Genomic DNA, 15,470 nt, shown 5'->3' on the forward strand with positions numbered 1-15,470 from the left:
CGCCCTGAGCCTGCTCCGGCGGGGAGGGCGGGATACAAATAAAATTTTGTTGTTGTTGTTGTTATACCCTATGGAGACTGGTCTCATAGGGTATAATGGAGAATCAGTCTGTGGGTATCCAGGGCTTGGGGAGGGGGGCTGTTTTACTAAGGTAGAGACACCTCAGCATAGCATCTGGTGCCTCTCCTCAAAAAATCCCGCAGGTTTCAAAAAGATTGGACCAAGGCAGGGCTTTTTTTGTAGCATGAGTTCCTTTGCATATTAGGCCCCACCCCCCTGATGTAGCCAGTCCTCCTGGAGCTTACAGTAGGCCCTGTAAGAAGAGCCCTGCAAGCTCTTGGAGGATTGGCTACATCAGGGTTGTGTGGCCTAATATGCAAAGGAGTTCCTGCTACAAAAAAAGCCCTAGACCAGGAGATCCTAGACTATGAGCCCCAAAAGAAGGTGCCCCATCCTCCATTATTTCCAATGAAGGGAAGGCATTTAAAAAGAGTGCAATCCCTTTAAATGTGATGGCCAGAACTGTCTTCAGAGTTCAGTCATGCTTGTCACACTCTTGCTCCTGGCTCCACCCCCAAAGTCTCCTGGCTCCACCCCCAGATTCCTCAGATTTCCTGAGTCAGACCTGGCAACCCTCAGTCTGTGTTAGTCATTCAGGGGGCCCCAAATGTGGATTTTCCTCCCAGCCTCAGATTTGGCTGTGGTTGGTACAGAGTAGTTAAAGCAGGAGTGTCAAACCTCCGTCCTGCAGGCCGGCCAGCACCAGCCCATCCTGGGCTCTTATCTGCCATCTTTATTGCCAGAGGACAGAGGCTGTGCATGATGTCCCTGTTTACCATCCCAGTGCTAGAGAGTCATGGGCTGTGAAAGTCAAGAGGGTGGGCTCAGGTTGACTCAGCCTTCCAGCCTTCCGAGGTCAGCTTGCTGAGGGGGAAGTGTAGAACATATATATGAACATATGAAGCTGCCTTATACTGAATCAGACCCTCGGTCCATCAAAGACAGTATTGTCTTCTCAGACTGGCAGCGGCTCTCCAGAGTCTCAAGCTGAGTTTTTTCACACCTATTTGCCTGGACCCTTTTTTGGAGATGCCAGGGATTGAACCTGGGACCTTCTGCTTCCCAAGCAGATGCTCTGCCACTGAGTCACCATCCCTCCCTGGACTGGGGACTGGGGAAGGCAATGGCAAACCACCCCGTAAAAAGTCTGCTGTGAAAACGTCGTGAAAGTAACATCACCCCAGAGTTGGAAACGACTGGTGCTTGCACAGGGGACTACCTTGACCTTTTTACCTGGCATTACATTTTATGGCACACAAGGCCCAAACTCAACAAACTGACATTTATGTCCGATCTAGCCCTCATAACAAGTGAGTTTGACACCTCTGAGTTCAAGTGTCAGATTAGGATCTGGGAGATTCGGGTTCGAGTCCCCACTCTGCCGTGGAAACTTGATGGGTAACCTTGGGCCACTCACCCCCTCTCAGCCTCACCTACCTCACAGGGCTCTTGCTGTGAGGATGAAAAGGAGGAGAGGACAAGGATGTCAGCTACTTTGGGCTGCCTTTGGAGGGAAAGGTGGGATATAAATAAAGAAATCCAGTTTAACAAAAATGTATTCCAAAATCAGAGCGTGAGCCATATGCAATTTCAGTTTGCTCCATTTATCACTTCCTCCCCCCGCCCATGCATGCAGCCTTGATGTGATTGTGTTACAATAGCATCCACATTCCATTGGTGGGCCTGTTGCATCCATGTGCCAGAAGTGCTGTTCATGTATCAGTATTTACTTAAAGGGAGTCCTCTGTGCAAGCATTTGTCATTACCGACCCATGGAGTGACGTCACGTCATGATGTTTTCTTGGCAGACTTTTTACGGGGTGGTTTGCCATTGCCTTCCTCAGTCATCTGCACTTTCCCCCCAGCAAGCTGGGTACTCATTTTACCAACCTCAGAAGGATGCAAGGCTGAGTCAACCTTGAGCTGGCTACTCGCACCCAGTTTCCGCCAGAATCAAACTCAGGTCGTGAACAGAGAGCTCGAATTGCAGTACTGTAGCTTTACCACTCTGCGCCACGGGGCTCATCAATATTTACTTGAAATTGCATAAATATATTTCTGTGACATTTTACTGAGGCACCTACTTGCTTTGGTGAAACTCTCCCACAAACAGAATTTTGATACCATCATGTGTAGAGTCACATTAAGTTTCCTCTGGTTTCTGAGGCTCCTGCAAGCCTGTTAAAGAGCATCTTTGGTTTATATTTGCTTGTCACAAGCACCAAACGAGTGTCTTTCCATGATCCGCGTAACTGGTGATGCCGGGGACTGAACCTGGGACCTCCTGTATACAAAGCAGGTACTCTACCGACTGAGCCACAGTCCCAAGGGCCCATAAAAACCTGCAGCTACCCTGGATTCTGCTGCTGCTCTGGAAGATGCATCTGCTCCCCCTAGGCGAGTAGCTGATTTGAAGACTGTGTGACAATCAGGGATGGAATTCTAGCAGGAGCTCCTTTGCATATTAGGCCACACACCCCTTATATAGCCAATCCTCCAAGAGCTTACAAGGCTCTTTTTTGTAAGCTTACAAGGCTCTTTTTTGTAAGCTCTTGGAGGATTGGCGACATCAGGTGTGTGTGGCCTAATACGCAAAGGAGCTCCTGCTAGAATTCCACCCTGGTAGCAATTATCAGGATGTTTAGAATGTTTTGAATCTTGAGCGTCCTCGTTGCTGCCATCGAGAGAGTGGAGAATGAAATGAGAGCAGATAATAAAAGAGAACACAAATGTCCTCGAATTGTTGTTGTTGCATCATTCGTCGGTAGACCAGCCTTTCATCCACCGCCAATCGCAGCATGTCCTCCAGCCATTGCGCTACGGTTCCTGAAAATTCCGTTCTCCACACCGTTTGGGCACCGTTTTTGGCGGCTGTCAATAATTTACAGGGTCCGAGATGTGAATTTGAACATAGTTCCCTCTAGGCTGTGGGGGCCAAGGTGGTCCAGAGAGCTATATCAAGTATTAGGCATACAATAGGCAGAGATAGATAAGTATGGGCAACAAGGGTGACGGGTCACAGGGTGCTGGATGAGTGGATAATTGTGAACTACGTAATTTTTTGTTTGTTTAATTGTTAAATATTTATTATTACTATGGATCTGTTACATATACTAATTTCAATAAATGATGAATATATAAGGGAAAAAAAAAATAAATAAAAGAGAACACAAAACTATTTTTCCCCTTAATTGTTTCTGGAGTAGCCATGTTGCTATGTAGTTGCAGAACAGAGTTTGAGTCCAGTAGCTCCTTAGAGACCAGTCAGATTTCCAAGGTATAAGCTTGTGTGAGCTTAAAGTGAGCTTTGACTCATGAAAGCTAATACCCTGGAAAATCTGGTAGATCGCTAAGGCACTACTGGCCTCAAATTATATTTTTTTAGCTTCTTCCATTTGTCTCCAAAGTGGGATGCTAAATATGTGATGATCGCTAATCTAAAGAGGGGGAAATCAATCCGGCACATTCTTGTTCTGGTGTTTCTATTTTTTCCTTGTCTCTTGAGTCCCAAAGTATTTTTGCTTATCCTATGATGCTGTGAACTTTCTGGGGAGAAAGGATGAAGGGAGTAGCTAGAGAACACTGTACTTAGTTACTTTTCTTTATCTTTAGTAGCCAGGACTCTTTGCCATACCAAAGGAATATGTTTTTATCATTTCTTTTTCAGACACAGCATTCTATAATGAGGGTGAGCCAGAAATATGATAACAGCTGATAAGAAACACCCAACCTTTTGGTGTAATAACTGGGGCGTTATCTATCAGTTTCTTTTTGAGAAGAGCCTTGCAACAAAATAACGTCAGTGTTGTCCTTTGCAGAAGGAAATTGTATATTGAAAAGGACATTACTGTATTTTCATGGCATCCAAGATTTGCAGGACACTGCTTGTATTTGGGTGATTATTGGGCCAAAGGTTCAAAATGCACTTTTTTCCTCCTTGCAGAAGTTAACCTGAAATCATGCTTTTAAAGCAGTGTGCATGACACAAATTTGTGACAGACATGTAAGTTTTTCATTTTAAGCATTTTTTTCTAACAGATTGGGGGATAGGAAGTAGCAACATGCAGCTTGTGTTTTGTTTTCTTCTGTCTTCATTGTTAGAGGATGGATTTTCAGGTGCTGCTAGCAGCACAAAACCTTTGTGACTGTTGAAGTTTCATCATGAAGTTGGTTTGAGACTGGTTGCAGTTTCCTGTTCTTCTGGTAAACTTCACCACTGTTTTCTTTTGCAACCAGCTAACTGCTGTAAAGACAAATGTGCGTCTGGCCCTACATGTCTTTATCCAGAAGCAAATACCACTGAATTTAATGCAGTTACTCCTTGGGACTTGGACTGACTTCCAAGTAAACCTGCATACTTTACATAGCACTTAATGTCTTAAGAGCGACAGTTTTTTGTGGGTTCTTCTGGTATATTTATATATTTTTGTTCTGGCTTTCTTTCCCTGGGGGTTGCGTTGTTTTGTTTCCTCCTCCTCCGGTCTGTCATGGTAAAGACGGTCAGATTCTCTGGTGCCATATGGGATTCCATCTCTCTCTGCTCCTGGGATTCCCTCTGATTTCCCAGTGGACTTTGTGAAGCCAGTGTGGTATAATGGTTAGAGTATTGGACAAGGATCTGAGAGACATGGATGTGCCTACCCACTTTGCTGTGGAATCTCATTGAGAGATGTTGTGCCTCTCTGTCTCCCTCTCAACCAAACCTACCTCAGAGGGTTGTTGTGAAGGAAGATGGAGGAGAGTTTAAAATATGACTTTGCACAAGGGCAGTATCGGAGCCCGTTAGGTTTCTCAGAGGCCCAATTATTGCTAATTGAAAACTCTTCCCAATACCCCACTGTCATGACACGAACTATAGTTGGCAAACCTTTCAGAGTAACTGGAAGAGGTCTGTGGATCAAAGACTGGAGCAGCTAGACTTTACCTCTACTTTTTATTGTCTGTGGAGAATAATGAAGTGGCATTGGGGTGGGTTAAAAAAGTTAGATTTTAGAAGTACAAAGTTGCAAGCAAGGAAGGGTGTGTTCTGTTTTCCGTAATGGATTGGGACCTTCACTTGCCCTTTCCGGCATATTGAAAATTTTGGGCTGTTCCCAGGTACTGTGATCTTTGTTGGCTGACGGATAAAATGCCATACTGTCACCTGAATTAAAAGACGTAGGAGTCCCTTTTTCAGAATGTTGGTGCTTTTGTAACACAGGGAAGATGGAGACCTTTCCTCACTTAATCCTTGAATTCCCTTTATTTAGTGAAGATAGAAGTGAATAACCCCATTGTAGAGAAGGAGGAGTTTATGAACAATCATCCTTCCCCCTCTCCCCTTTCTTCTGCAGGGGAAAGGTCCCAATATTACTAAGTCCTTGACCTCTTATCTTTTAGTAATTCAGCATAAAGTAAAAAACAAAACAAAACTTTTTTATATAATTAGGGTAGCCTTAGAATGGGAAAAAGAGTTTTTTCCCTTTATCTTCAAATTAGTGTGGTTAGGCCCAGGGCTATTATGGCCAATAAAGCCGCACCATTGAAGGGAGGAAGGGAAAGGTTAAAAATAATCACCCTTTCGGAGAGAGGGGGGAATCTCGCTCTTCATTAGCTTTGTGACATTGTCACAGCATCGTCTAGAATCATGATAGCTTATAATTGGCCAGGGTCATTGGGCAAAAGGAGAAATCCAAGAGAGAAAAACCCATTCAGGAGTTGCAAGCAGAGAGAAGGAAAAACAGCTGGGAAGAAGAGACACAGTTAAAGCTTTGGAACAAAGTAGGAGCCCAGTAGCACCTTAAGACCAACAAAGTTTTATTCAGAATGTAAGCTTTCGTATGCATGCATACTTCTTCAGACAAGGAATGAGGTACAGTGGTTAAAGAGGTTAAAGCTTTGGTCAATGCAGCTTCTAGGCTGGGAAAGGAAAAAACTGCTTTGGCGACACTGTTCTTGCAAGAAACTTTAGGATAGGGATTCTCTGAGAGAGCTGAAAACTCTCTTCTAGATTTCTCTCTCTCCCTCTTCCCCCCTCCCAGTGCAAGTTCTCTTGGTGGTGGAAGGCACTGTAAATTTGCAGTGAGGTGATGGCAGATGAAACTTCCTCTGAGATTACTCCAGCACTTTCAAGGTTATTTTGGCGGGAGGAGGAACGCTCGGTTGTTAATCTACAGCCAAGTGGGCAAAATAATTTGTTGAGCAATGCTTGGATGATGTTTTCAGTTCACATGGGCACCAGGCTTCCTAGTAAACCTAGGGGACAGGGCATCCTGGGATAGCAAAAGGTGGCTGGTAAATGAAATTCTGTATTATTGGCACTGTGGTGTTCTTGGCATGGTGCCACTTGGTGTCATGTTTTAGACAGTCTAAAACATGGTGGGGGGGGGAGGGCTCCAGCCTAGGGTGGTTCTCTATTCTGTCTGCCTCTGCTGCAGGAACAATACTGCCTCCCTCTGGGCATTGAGCAAGAAGCAGAGTGGTAAAGCTGCAGTACTGCAGTCCAAGCTCTGCTCACGACCTGAGTTCGATCCCGGCAGAAGCTGGGTTCAGGTAGCTGGCTCGAGGTTGACTCAGCCTTCCATCCTTCCTAGGTTGGTAGAATGAGTCCCCAGCCTGCCGGGGGGGGGGGAATGCAAATGACTGGGGAAGGCAATGGCAAACCACCCCGTAAAAAGTCTGCTGTGAAAACATCGTGATGCGACATCACCCGGGAGTTGAAAATGACTGGTGCTTGCACCGGGGACTACCTTTTCCTTTTATCTGGGCATTGAACATACAGTAATAGTGCGGTTGCCAACATGCAGGCGAGGCACGGAGATCTCAGAGAATTACAACTAACCTCCAGACTACAGAGATAGTTTCCTTGCAGAAAATGGCTCTTTTGGAGAGTGGACTGTGAGACTTTAAATCCTGCAGAGATCCTTACCCCTCCCCAAACTCCTACCTCCCTAGGCTCCACCACCAAATCTCCAGGAATTTCTCAACTCAGAGTTGGCAACCCTAGATGATATTCCTGGTTAAGCACTGGAGATTTGGGGGGTGGAGGGGAGGGACCTCAGCAGGGTACAGTGTCGCAGAGTTAGGGTTGTCAGATCTGTGTTGGAAAATACCTGGAGGTTTTGGGGGTGGAGTAGGGAGAGGACGGGGTTTGAGGAGGGGAGGGGCCTCACCAGGGTACTATACTGTGAAATCCACCCTTCAAAGCAGCCAGTTTCTCCAGGGAAGCTGATCTCTGCCAGCTGGAGATCAGTTGTAAAAGCAGGAGATCTCCAGGCCCCACCTGGAGGCTGGCAACCCCTCATGTCCACCCTCCAAAGCAACTGTTTTCTCCAGGGAAACAGATCTTTGTATTCTGGAGATTTGTTGTAATTCTGGGAGATCTCCAGGCCCCATCTGGAGGCTTGATGAAAATTCAACAATAACAACTGTGATTTTTTTGTTGTTCTGAAAAACAAATTAAAATTTTAAAGTTTGGAAAAATCTTAATAGAATTTACATAAACAGCAATCTCATTCAGTAGTAATAAGCACAGTCCATTGACATGATACTCCTTTCTGTTGCTGGAGACTACCTGGTCCTCTTCACTTCCAGTGTCATCCAAAGCAATCAAAGTGCAAAAGGACAAGCAAATTGCTGTTATGTTCAAGTAGCATAAGTAGTCATGATTCTGAAGACAAGCTAGCTTAAGCACCTGTCACAGTGTGCTTCCTCAAAGCAGAATACATGTAGATTCCACAAAACCTAGTCCTGTTCAGTGCCTTGGCTATGTTGACTCTCATAGGCATGAATAGCTTCTTCATGCCTATGACTTTCATGTCAATGTAGCCAAGGAACCGAACAGGATTAGATTTTGTGGAGTCTACATAATGCTGGAAATGAAGAGGACCTGGCAGTGTCCAGCAATAGAAAGGAATAGCATGTTACTGGACTGGGCTTATTAATGGTTTTTTATTTTTTGAAAATATCATAGTTGTTATTGTTTAATTTTCATTTACCCATCCTGCAATCACTCTGGTTACTTGAGCCCAGGGGTGGCCAAACTTGCTTAACGTAAGAGCCACGTAGAATAAACATCAGACTGAATGTCAGGGAAGGCAAGGCAGGCAGGCGTCAAGAGCCACACAATATGTGTGAAGGAGCCAGATGTGGCTTCTGAGCCACAGTTTGATCACCCTTGCTCCAGCCCATCTGGAGGCTGGCAATGCTACACTGAACTACACAGCATCTCCTGACCACCCCTGGCCCGAAGGATGTCCATCTTGGCTCAACCAGGGCCAGGGCTTTTTCGGCTCTGGCCCCTGCCTGGTGGAATCAGCTCCCTATGGAGATCTGGGGCCTACCTGAGTTACTGCCATTTCATAGGGCCTTTAAGACGGAGCTGTTCTGCTGGGCTTTTGGTTGAGGCAGTGGGCGTCCTATTCCACCAACTATTCCAACAATCAACCTCCCTTGATGTGACATCATGCTTCATAGCCTTGTTGTGGTGCTGAATCTGATTATTAACACCATCACTTCTTCTTGGGTCCAAAACTGTTGTACTTTGTGAAATGTGCCCTTTCTGCCAGTGATGGACTTTATTCCATTTTATTGTTCTACTGTTTTGGTTTTATTGTATTGTTTTAAATTTGAATTGTAGGTCCACAACATGTTGTGAGCCAGTTATGGGAAAGGACGGAATATAAGCCTACTAAATAAATAAATAAACTATTGTAGAAGAACAAAAACCATCAGAGGCAGCAAACTACAAAATAAGGCTGTCCAATTAGATGTGAAGGCTTGAAGTTCCGGCATTCAGGAATCTTTCTGAACATAACACAAGACCCCACAGCTTGGAGGGAACATTGGTCTGGACTACCGAGACCATCAGTACTCTTGAAGGAAATGCATATGCTTTCTCTTTTCATGGTTTAGTACTTGGCATCATAGCCCGCAGGGTTGCCGACTACCAGGCAGGGTCTAACATTTCTCCTAGAATTACAAGTGGTGTCTGGACCAGTGTTCCCTCTAAGCTGAGTTAGTGTGAGCTAGCTCACAATTTTTTAGCCTCCAGCTCACACATTTTTGTCTCCGCTCAGGAAAAATGGCCCCAGAGCAAACTAATTTATGCAGCAGCTCACAACTTTAATGCCCGGAGCTCCCAAAGTAGAATTTTTGCTCACAAGACCCCACAGCTTGGAGGGAACATTGGTCTGGACCACAGAGACCATCAGTACGCTTGAAGGAAATGGCAGCTTAAGAGGGTGAGCTTTGCAGTCTCACATCTCCACTGAGTTTCCAAATGTCGCCCTCCTCAGCACCACCCACCGAATTTCCAGGGATTCAGGGCTGAATTAACAATTAGACCAAGTAAGCACTGGTCTGTGGGCCCTCATGCCTTTAGGGTCCCCAGGCCAGCTTTCCCCCCTGTTTGCAGCCCTCCCAGCCTGCACACGCAACCAGCAGCTGAGCCACTCTTTGCCCGATTTACTTGGTGTGGCTGCTGCTGGCGTTGTTGCCAAGTTTGTCTCCCTCTGCCTCTCCCCCGCAACTTTGTCAAAGGGGCTTTTGAGAAGGTGCCTGCAGGCTGCAGATGACTCTGAGATAATTTGTGAGGCAGCCCCCAAGATTTTGACTGCCTAGGGGCCTCCACAGGGTTTAATCCAGCTCTGCAGGGATTCCCCATTCTGGAGTTTGCAGCCCCACTTAGCAATGTGAACGTCTGCACTGAGTCAGTGCCCCTCTTACTGGCAGACTGGAGACCAGAGAAACAAAGAGTCCCTTAGTATGGTGAGAAGATGGGAGGTCTGGCACGATTCTCTTGAACCATCTTGTAAGCAAGCCGCTTGGTTTAGAGTTTGTGCCTCGGCCAATTCCATCTTTGTTCAGCAGGGCTCAGCTATCGTTTTTGACATGGAGGAAGTCTGATTAAATCCAGAATAGCTGAAGAGAGAATCTCCAGGTCAGAGACGGCTGGACCGTTCTTCATTCATGCATGTTTATCAGAACAGAGAGGCGTTCGGAATATTAACGGCTGTCACATCTTGGCAAATGCAAAACTGTCATATGTGGGGCAATTGCTTTTTGCTGTGTTTAACTGTTGATTTTGTATGTTTTAAACTGGTGATGAAAGCCTTGTATTGTGGAGAGCAAGGTTTTAAGCAAGTGAATGAAGAAGGGTCTTCCAAAAGAAGCTTGCCTACTTTATGCCGGATTTACAGTACAGGACAGGATTTAAAATTCACTGATGACATAGTGTGTTTTTTTTCCGAGCAAGAAGTGCCCTTCTGGATCTGACCAGTGGTCCTTCTAGTCCAGTATGCTGTCTCACAAAGTGACCAGCCAGTTCCTCTGGAGAGCCAGCAACAGGGCATAGAGGCCAAGGCCTTCCCGTGATAAGAATGTAAGAACCTAAGAGCCCTGGCGGATATGACCAGTGGTCCCTCTAGTCCAGCATCTCACAAAGCGGCCAGCCAGTTCCTCTGGAGAGCCAGCAACAGGGCATAGAGGCCAAGGCCTTCCCGTGATAAGAATGTAAGAACATAAGAGCCCTTGTGGATATGACCAGTGGTCCCTCTAGTCCAGCATCTCACAAAGCGGCCAGACGGTTCCTCTGGAGAGCCAACAACAGGGCATAGAGGCCAAGGCCTTCCCGTGATAAGAATGTAAGAACATAAGAGCCCTTGTGGATATGACCAGTGGTCTCTCTAGTCCAGCATCTCACAAAGTGGCCAGACAGTTCCTCTGGAGGGCCAACAACAGGGCATGGAGGATGAGGCCTTCACAAGAACATTAGAAGAGCCCTGTTGGATCTGACTAGTGGTCTTGTCCAGAATCCTGTCTCACACAGCGGTCAGTCAGTTCCTCCAAAATGGCCTATAAAAGGACATAGAAGCCAAGTCCTTCCCCAGATGAAAATCCAGGAACATAAGCCCTGCTGGATCAGACCAGTGATCTATCTAGTCCAGCATCCTGTCTCACAAAGTGACCAACTAGTTCCTCCAGAGGGCCAACAACAGGGCATGGAGGCCAAGACCTTCCCCTGATAAAAATCTAAGAACATCATAAGAGCCCTGGTGGATATGACCAGCAGTCCATCTAGTCCAGCATCCATGTCTCACAAAGTGGCCAACCAGTTCCTCTGGAGGGCTAACAACAGGGCATGGAGGATGAGGTCTTCAGAAGAACATAAGAGCCCTCCTGGATCAGACTAACAGTCCATCTAGTCCAGCATTCTGTTTCACACAGTGGCCAACGAGTTCCTCTGGAGGGCCAACAAAAGTCCAAGACTTTCCCCTGATGTTAGCCCGTGGTTCTGGGATTCACTGCCTCTGAAATATAGAGGTTCCTCTCAGTCAACATGGCTAATAGCCACTAATAGAGCTCTCCTCCATGAATCTATCCAGTTCCACTCTAAAGCTGTTTATTCCTGTGGCCATCCCGACATCCTCTGGCAGTGAATTCCACATTATAATCACTCTCTGTGTAAAGAAGTAAGGTTAAGATATAAATATAAATGTTGTGTTTGCAAAATTAAGGTGAACCTTGAATTTCCTTTTTGGCAAATTTCTTCCAGGCATATGGCTCCGGTTGCGACATTGTGATTTTGGCACATGACTTCGAATGTGTGCAGATTATTTCCGGTGCTAAGCATGGAAACATCCAAGTCAGCTGTGTGGAGTGCTCCCAGCATCAAGGAAGGGTAAGGATTTTAAAGCATTTGGCATATGCGGAAAGTGGCGAGATGTGTTTTGAAGGTCTAAAACTGAAATTGGAAATGCATTCCTATGGGAGGAAGTGAAGCTGCTCTATATCGAATTAGACTATTGGGTCGTCTAGTTAGTATGATCTGTTTTGATTAACAGTGGCTCTTCAGTGTCTTGGGTGAATCTCTTCTATCTCAGTTCCTTTCTTTGAAAAACCAGAGGTTTTGACCCTGAGACCTTCTGCAGGCTAAGCAGATGTTCTGCCACTGAGCCAGGGTATTTCCCACAAGCCTGTTTTTACAGGAGCTCAGTTATGGAGCTCCCTCTTGGTGAAGATGGGCCAAACTTTCTTTTAAAAACATTATAAGACAAACCTATTTAGGTAGGTTTCAGGAGCACTTAGTGCAATGCCAAGGGAGTGGTAAACTGCTGATGGATTGGGTTGTGGAACTAACATTGCCCAACAGCAAATGTGGTTGTGGTTCATCGAATCCAATATCCTGTTTCATACACTGAGATGCCTCTGGAAAGCCTACAAGTGGGGCACAGAGGCCAAAATTTACCCACAATTCTCAGCGTTGGTTTTCAGAGGGGTAACTGCTTCTGAACGCAAAGGTTTCATTTAGTCACCATGGCTAATATCAGGGCTTTTTTGTAGCAGGAACTCTTTGCATATGAGGCCACACACCCCTGATGTAGCCAATCCTCCAAGAGCTTACAGGGCTCTTCGTACGGGGCCTACTGCAAGCTCCAGGAGGATTGGCTGCATCAGGGGTGTGTGGCCTAATATGCAAAGGAGGTCCTGCTACAAAAAAAAAAAAGCCGTGGCTAATATCCATTGATAGATGTGTCCACCATGAATAATTTCTCTTAATCCCTTTTTAAAGATAGCTAAACTACTAGGCACTAGTACATCTTGTGGCAGTGAGTCCCATAAATTGATTGGTCTTTGAGCAACGAAATATTTCCTCTTGGCCTGAGCCTACATCGCATCAATCTCATTGGGTGTCTGAAAGTTCTACTACATTATTATGGAAGACATGAGAAAATTCCATATGTCGTCTTCACCTCATGTCTAAGTTTTCTAAACCTTCATCCAATCCCCCCTGCCTGCTAGCTGTCTTCTTCAAATTCAAAAGCTGCAACCTCTTTAACATTTCTTTGCAGGGAGAGTGCTCCAACTGGGCCTAATTTAAGATCAAAATCATGATGATTTGTGATATTAAAATGTAGGGCTGTGGTACCTTTTACAAGATCAGCTTCATACATTCAAGTTTGGTTTTCATGGATAATTTTAAAGTTGTGGTTTGTGGTTCTACTTGATAACCCACTTTAGTCGATTTTATAACCAAGCAAGGCTGTGAAAGTATAAGTTTTCAGTGCAAATATCCTGTGTAAATTCTTTCTCCTCATTTCACAAATGGAAATACAGAATATTGTGTAGTTTATGTTAAAGATTGTGTAGTTTATATTAAAGGGGGATTGAGTCTGAAGTTCAATGCTGGCTTACTAGAAAATATTACCTGATTCTATTTCATAACCTTTCTGTTGTCATACCATGTAAATGTGGGACTATTTTACATGAACGAAATTGCCTCCCTTCAACTCTGAATATAAATAGTTTATCGATCAACTTCTCTGATCTCCATTGGGAGAAGCCAGGCAAAAATTAAATCATCAAAGTCCACCCGGCTTTTTGAATAGGCACGTGGAAAAATGAACTGCAAATTACTCCTAGTGTTTTAAGTGCTAAGTCGTGAACCATGCTGTGGTCTCTTGATTGCTTTGATCCTGCCGCTATTGATCAAGTCCTCTGTTGTGGAAAACCATGCTAATATTAGCTGGCTAGACGGATTATTTATTTACCGGTCATACATATCAAATGTCTCTTGGATAAAACTTGACAAGGTTTATTTCCTGGGCAGACGGTAGTACCTATTAAGATGTACACCATGGAAAGAGAATCCGGTCCCTTAGCAATTCTTTCCAGGGGTCCTTTACCTGCTTTCGAGTCTAATTCCAACTTCCCATGGGAAGTGCCCTATTCCATTTGTATCCAAGAAGCTTGGATCACGATACGTTGTTATCATCTCCTCCATTTATCTTCACAGCAATCCTGCACGGTACGGTTGTCTGAGGGAAAGCGAGTGGGGGATTTTGAGAGCCTGTATAGAGTGGTAAAGCATCAGTACTGCAGTACTGTGATCCTGAGCTCCCTGCTCACGACCTGAGTTCGATCCCAGTGGAAGCTGGTTCAGGTAGCCGGCCCAAGGTTGACTCAGCCTTCCATCCTTCTGAGGTCGGTAAAATGAGTACTCAGCTTGCTGGGGGCGGGAGGAAACATAGATGACTGGGGAAGGCAATGGCAAACCACCCCGTAAAAAGTCTGCCGTGAAAACACTGTGAGAGCAACGTCACCCCAGAGTTGAAACGGCTGGTGCTTGCACAGGGGACCTTTCCTTTCCATAGACTCGAATCTGACAGATGCAGGTTCCAGCTGGGCATGAAGATTGTTGCATTACCTGGGTCGGGTCACTCTGTCTCTCAGCCCGTTCTTTCTCACAGCATTGTTGTAAGGATAAAAGAGAGGAGGAGGAACATATATGCCCGCTTTAGTTCCTCAGAGATAGAGCAGGATGAAAATGCGGTAGATACTGGCAGATGAATGGAACGCCTGTTCCAGCTGTCTAACCCCTTCACTGGACACATGAAGCTGCCTAATACTGAATCATACAATTGGTCCAGCAAGGTCAGTATTGCCTCCTCAGGCTGCCAGTGGCTCACCAGGGTCTTAGGCAGAGGTTTTTCACATCACCTTCTGCCTGGTCCTTTCAACTGGAGATGCTGGGGATTGAATGAAGGACTTTTGACATGTCAAGCAGATGCTGGATCATTGAACCATGGCATCTCCCTAAAGCAGGGGTGGCCAAACTTGTTTAATGCAAGAGCCATATAGAATAAAAGTCAGATGTTTGAGAGTCATAAGACATGAACGTCAGATGTTGGAAGGAAGGAAGGAAGGAAGGAAGGAAGGAAGGAAGGAAGGAAGGAAGGAAGGAAGGAAGGAAGGAAGGAAGGAAGGAAGGAAGGAAGGAAGGAAAATAGATTGAAGGAGGAAGAGGTGGAGAGAAAACAACTTTAACTTTAAATGTGTTCTCCAAGCCAGCCAATGGGGTAGTGGAGGCTTTGAGGGCCACACAATATGTGTGAAAGAGCCACATGGGGCACTCCTGAGCCACAGTTTGGCCACCCCTGCCCTAAAGATTTGGGACTCTGACTGTACAGAATTAATTTTCTCTGCAGCTAACCACAACCTGATCTTTCCCATCACCCCCCCCCCCCAGCTGTCTTATGCTGAATCAAAACTCTGCTCTGTCAGGGTCAGTACTGTCGTCTTTGACTGCCAGTGGCTTTTCAGAATCTCATGCAGAAGTCTCTCACCTGCTGTATTGAAGGAGGAGGAGCAGATTGAATTTATCCCCCGTCCTTCACTACCCAAAAGTGTCTCAGAGCGGCTTACAATCTCCTTTCCCTTCCCCTCCCTACAACAGACACCCTGTGAGGTAGGTGGAGCTGAGAGAGCTCTCCCAGAACTGCTCTTGAGCCAGAACAGCTCTGCGAGAACTTGTGTCTGACTCAAGGCCACCGAGCAGGCTGCATGTGGAGGAGTGGGGAATCAAACCCGGTTCTCCCAGGTTAGAGTCTGAACACTTAACCACTATGCCAAACTGGCTCTTTAATGGAGAT

The 15,470-nt window shown here is 45.6% G+C and overlaps 1 protein-coding gene and 1 non-coding gene across 9 annotated transcripts in view; both read left to right on the forward strand.

Moving 5' to 3' along the window:
- The window catches only part of DMXL2 (Dmx like 2), a 129,821-nt gene that overhangs the window by 20,527 nt on the left and 93,824 nt on the right, over positions 1–15,470 (forward strand). For all 8 annotated transcript variants that reach the window (XM_060260326.1, XM_060260331.1, XM_060260328.1 and 5 more), the window contains exon 2: positions 11,594–11,719. In XM_060260326.1, coding sequence (XP_060116309.1) covers positions 11,594–11,719 — 126 coding nt within the window. The remainder of the gene's footprint in view (positions 1–11,593; positions 11,720–15,470) is intronic.
- On the forward strand, positions 4,813–4,950 carry LOC132587994 (U4 spliceosomal RNA). Its single transcript, XR_009556481.1, has one exon. It is a non-coding gene; the product is annotated as a U4 spliceosomal RNA (small nuclear RNA).

Source organism: Heteronotia binoei, chromosome 19 (genome assembly GCF_032191835.1).
Source record: "Heteronotia binoei isolate CCM8104 ecotype False Entrance Well chromosome 19, APGP_CSIRO_Hbin_v1, whole genome shotgun sequence".
Taxonomy (NCBI): domain Eukaryota; kingdom Metazoa; phylum Chordata; class Lepidosauria; order Squamata; family Gekkonidae; genus Heteronotia; species Heteronotia binoei.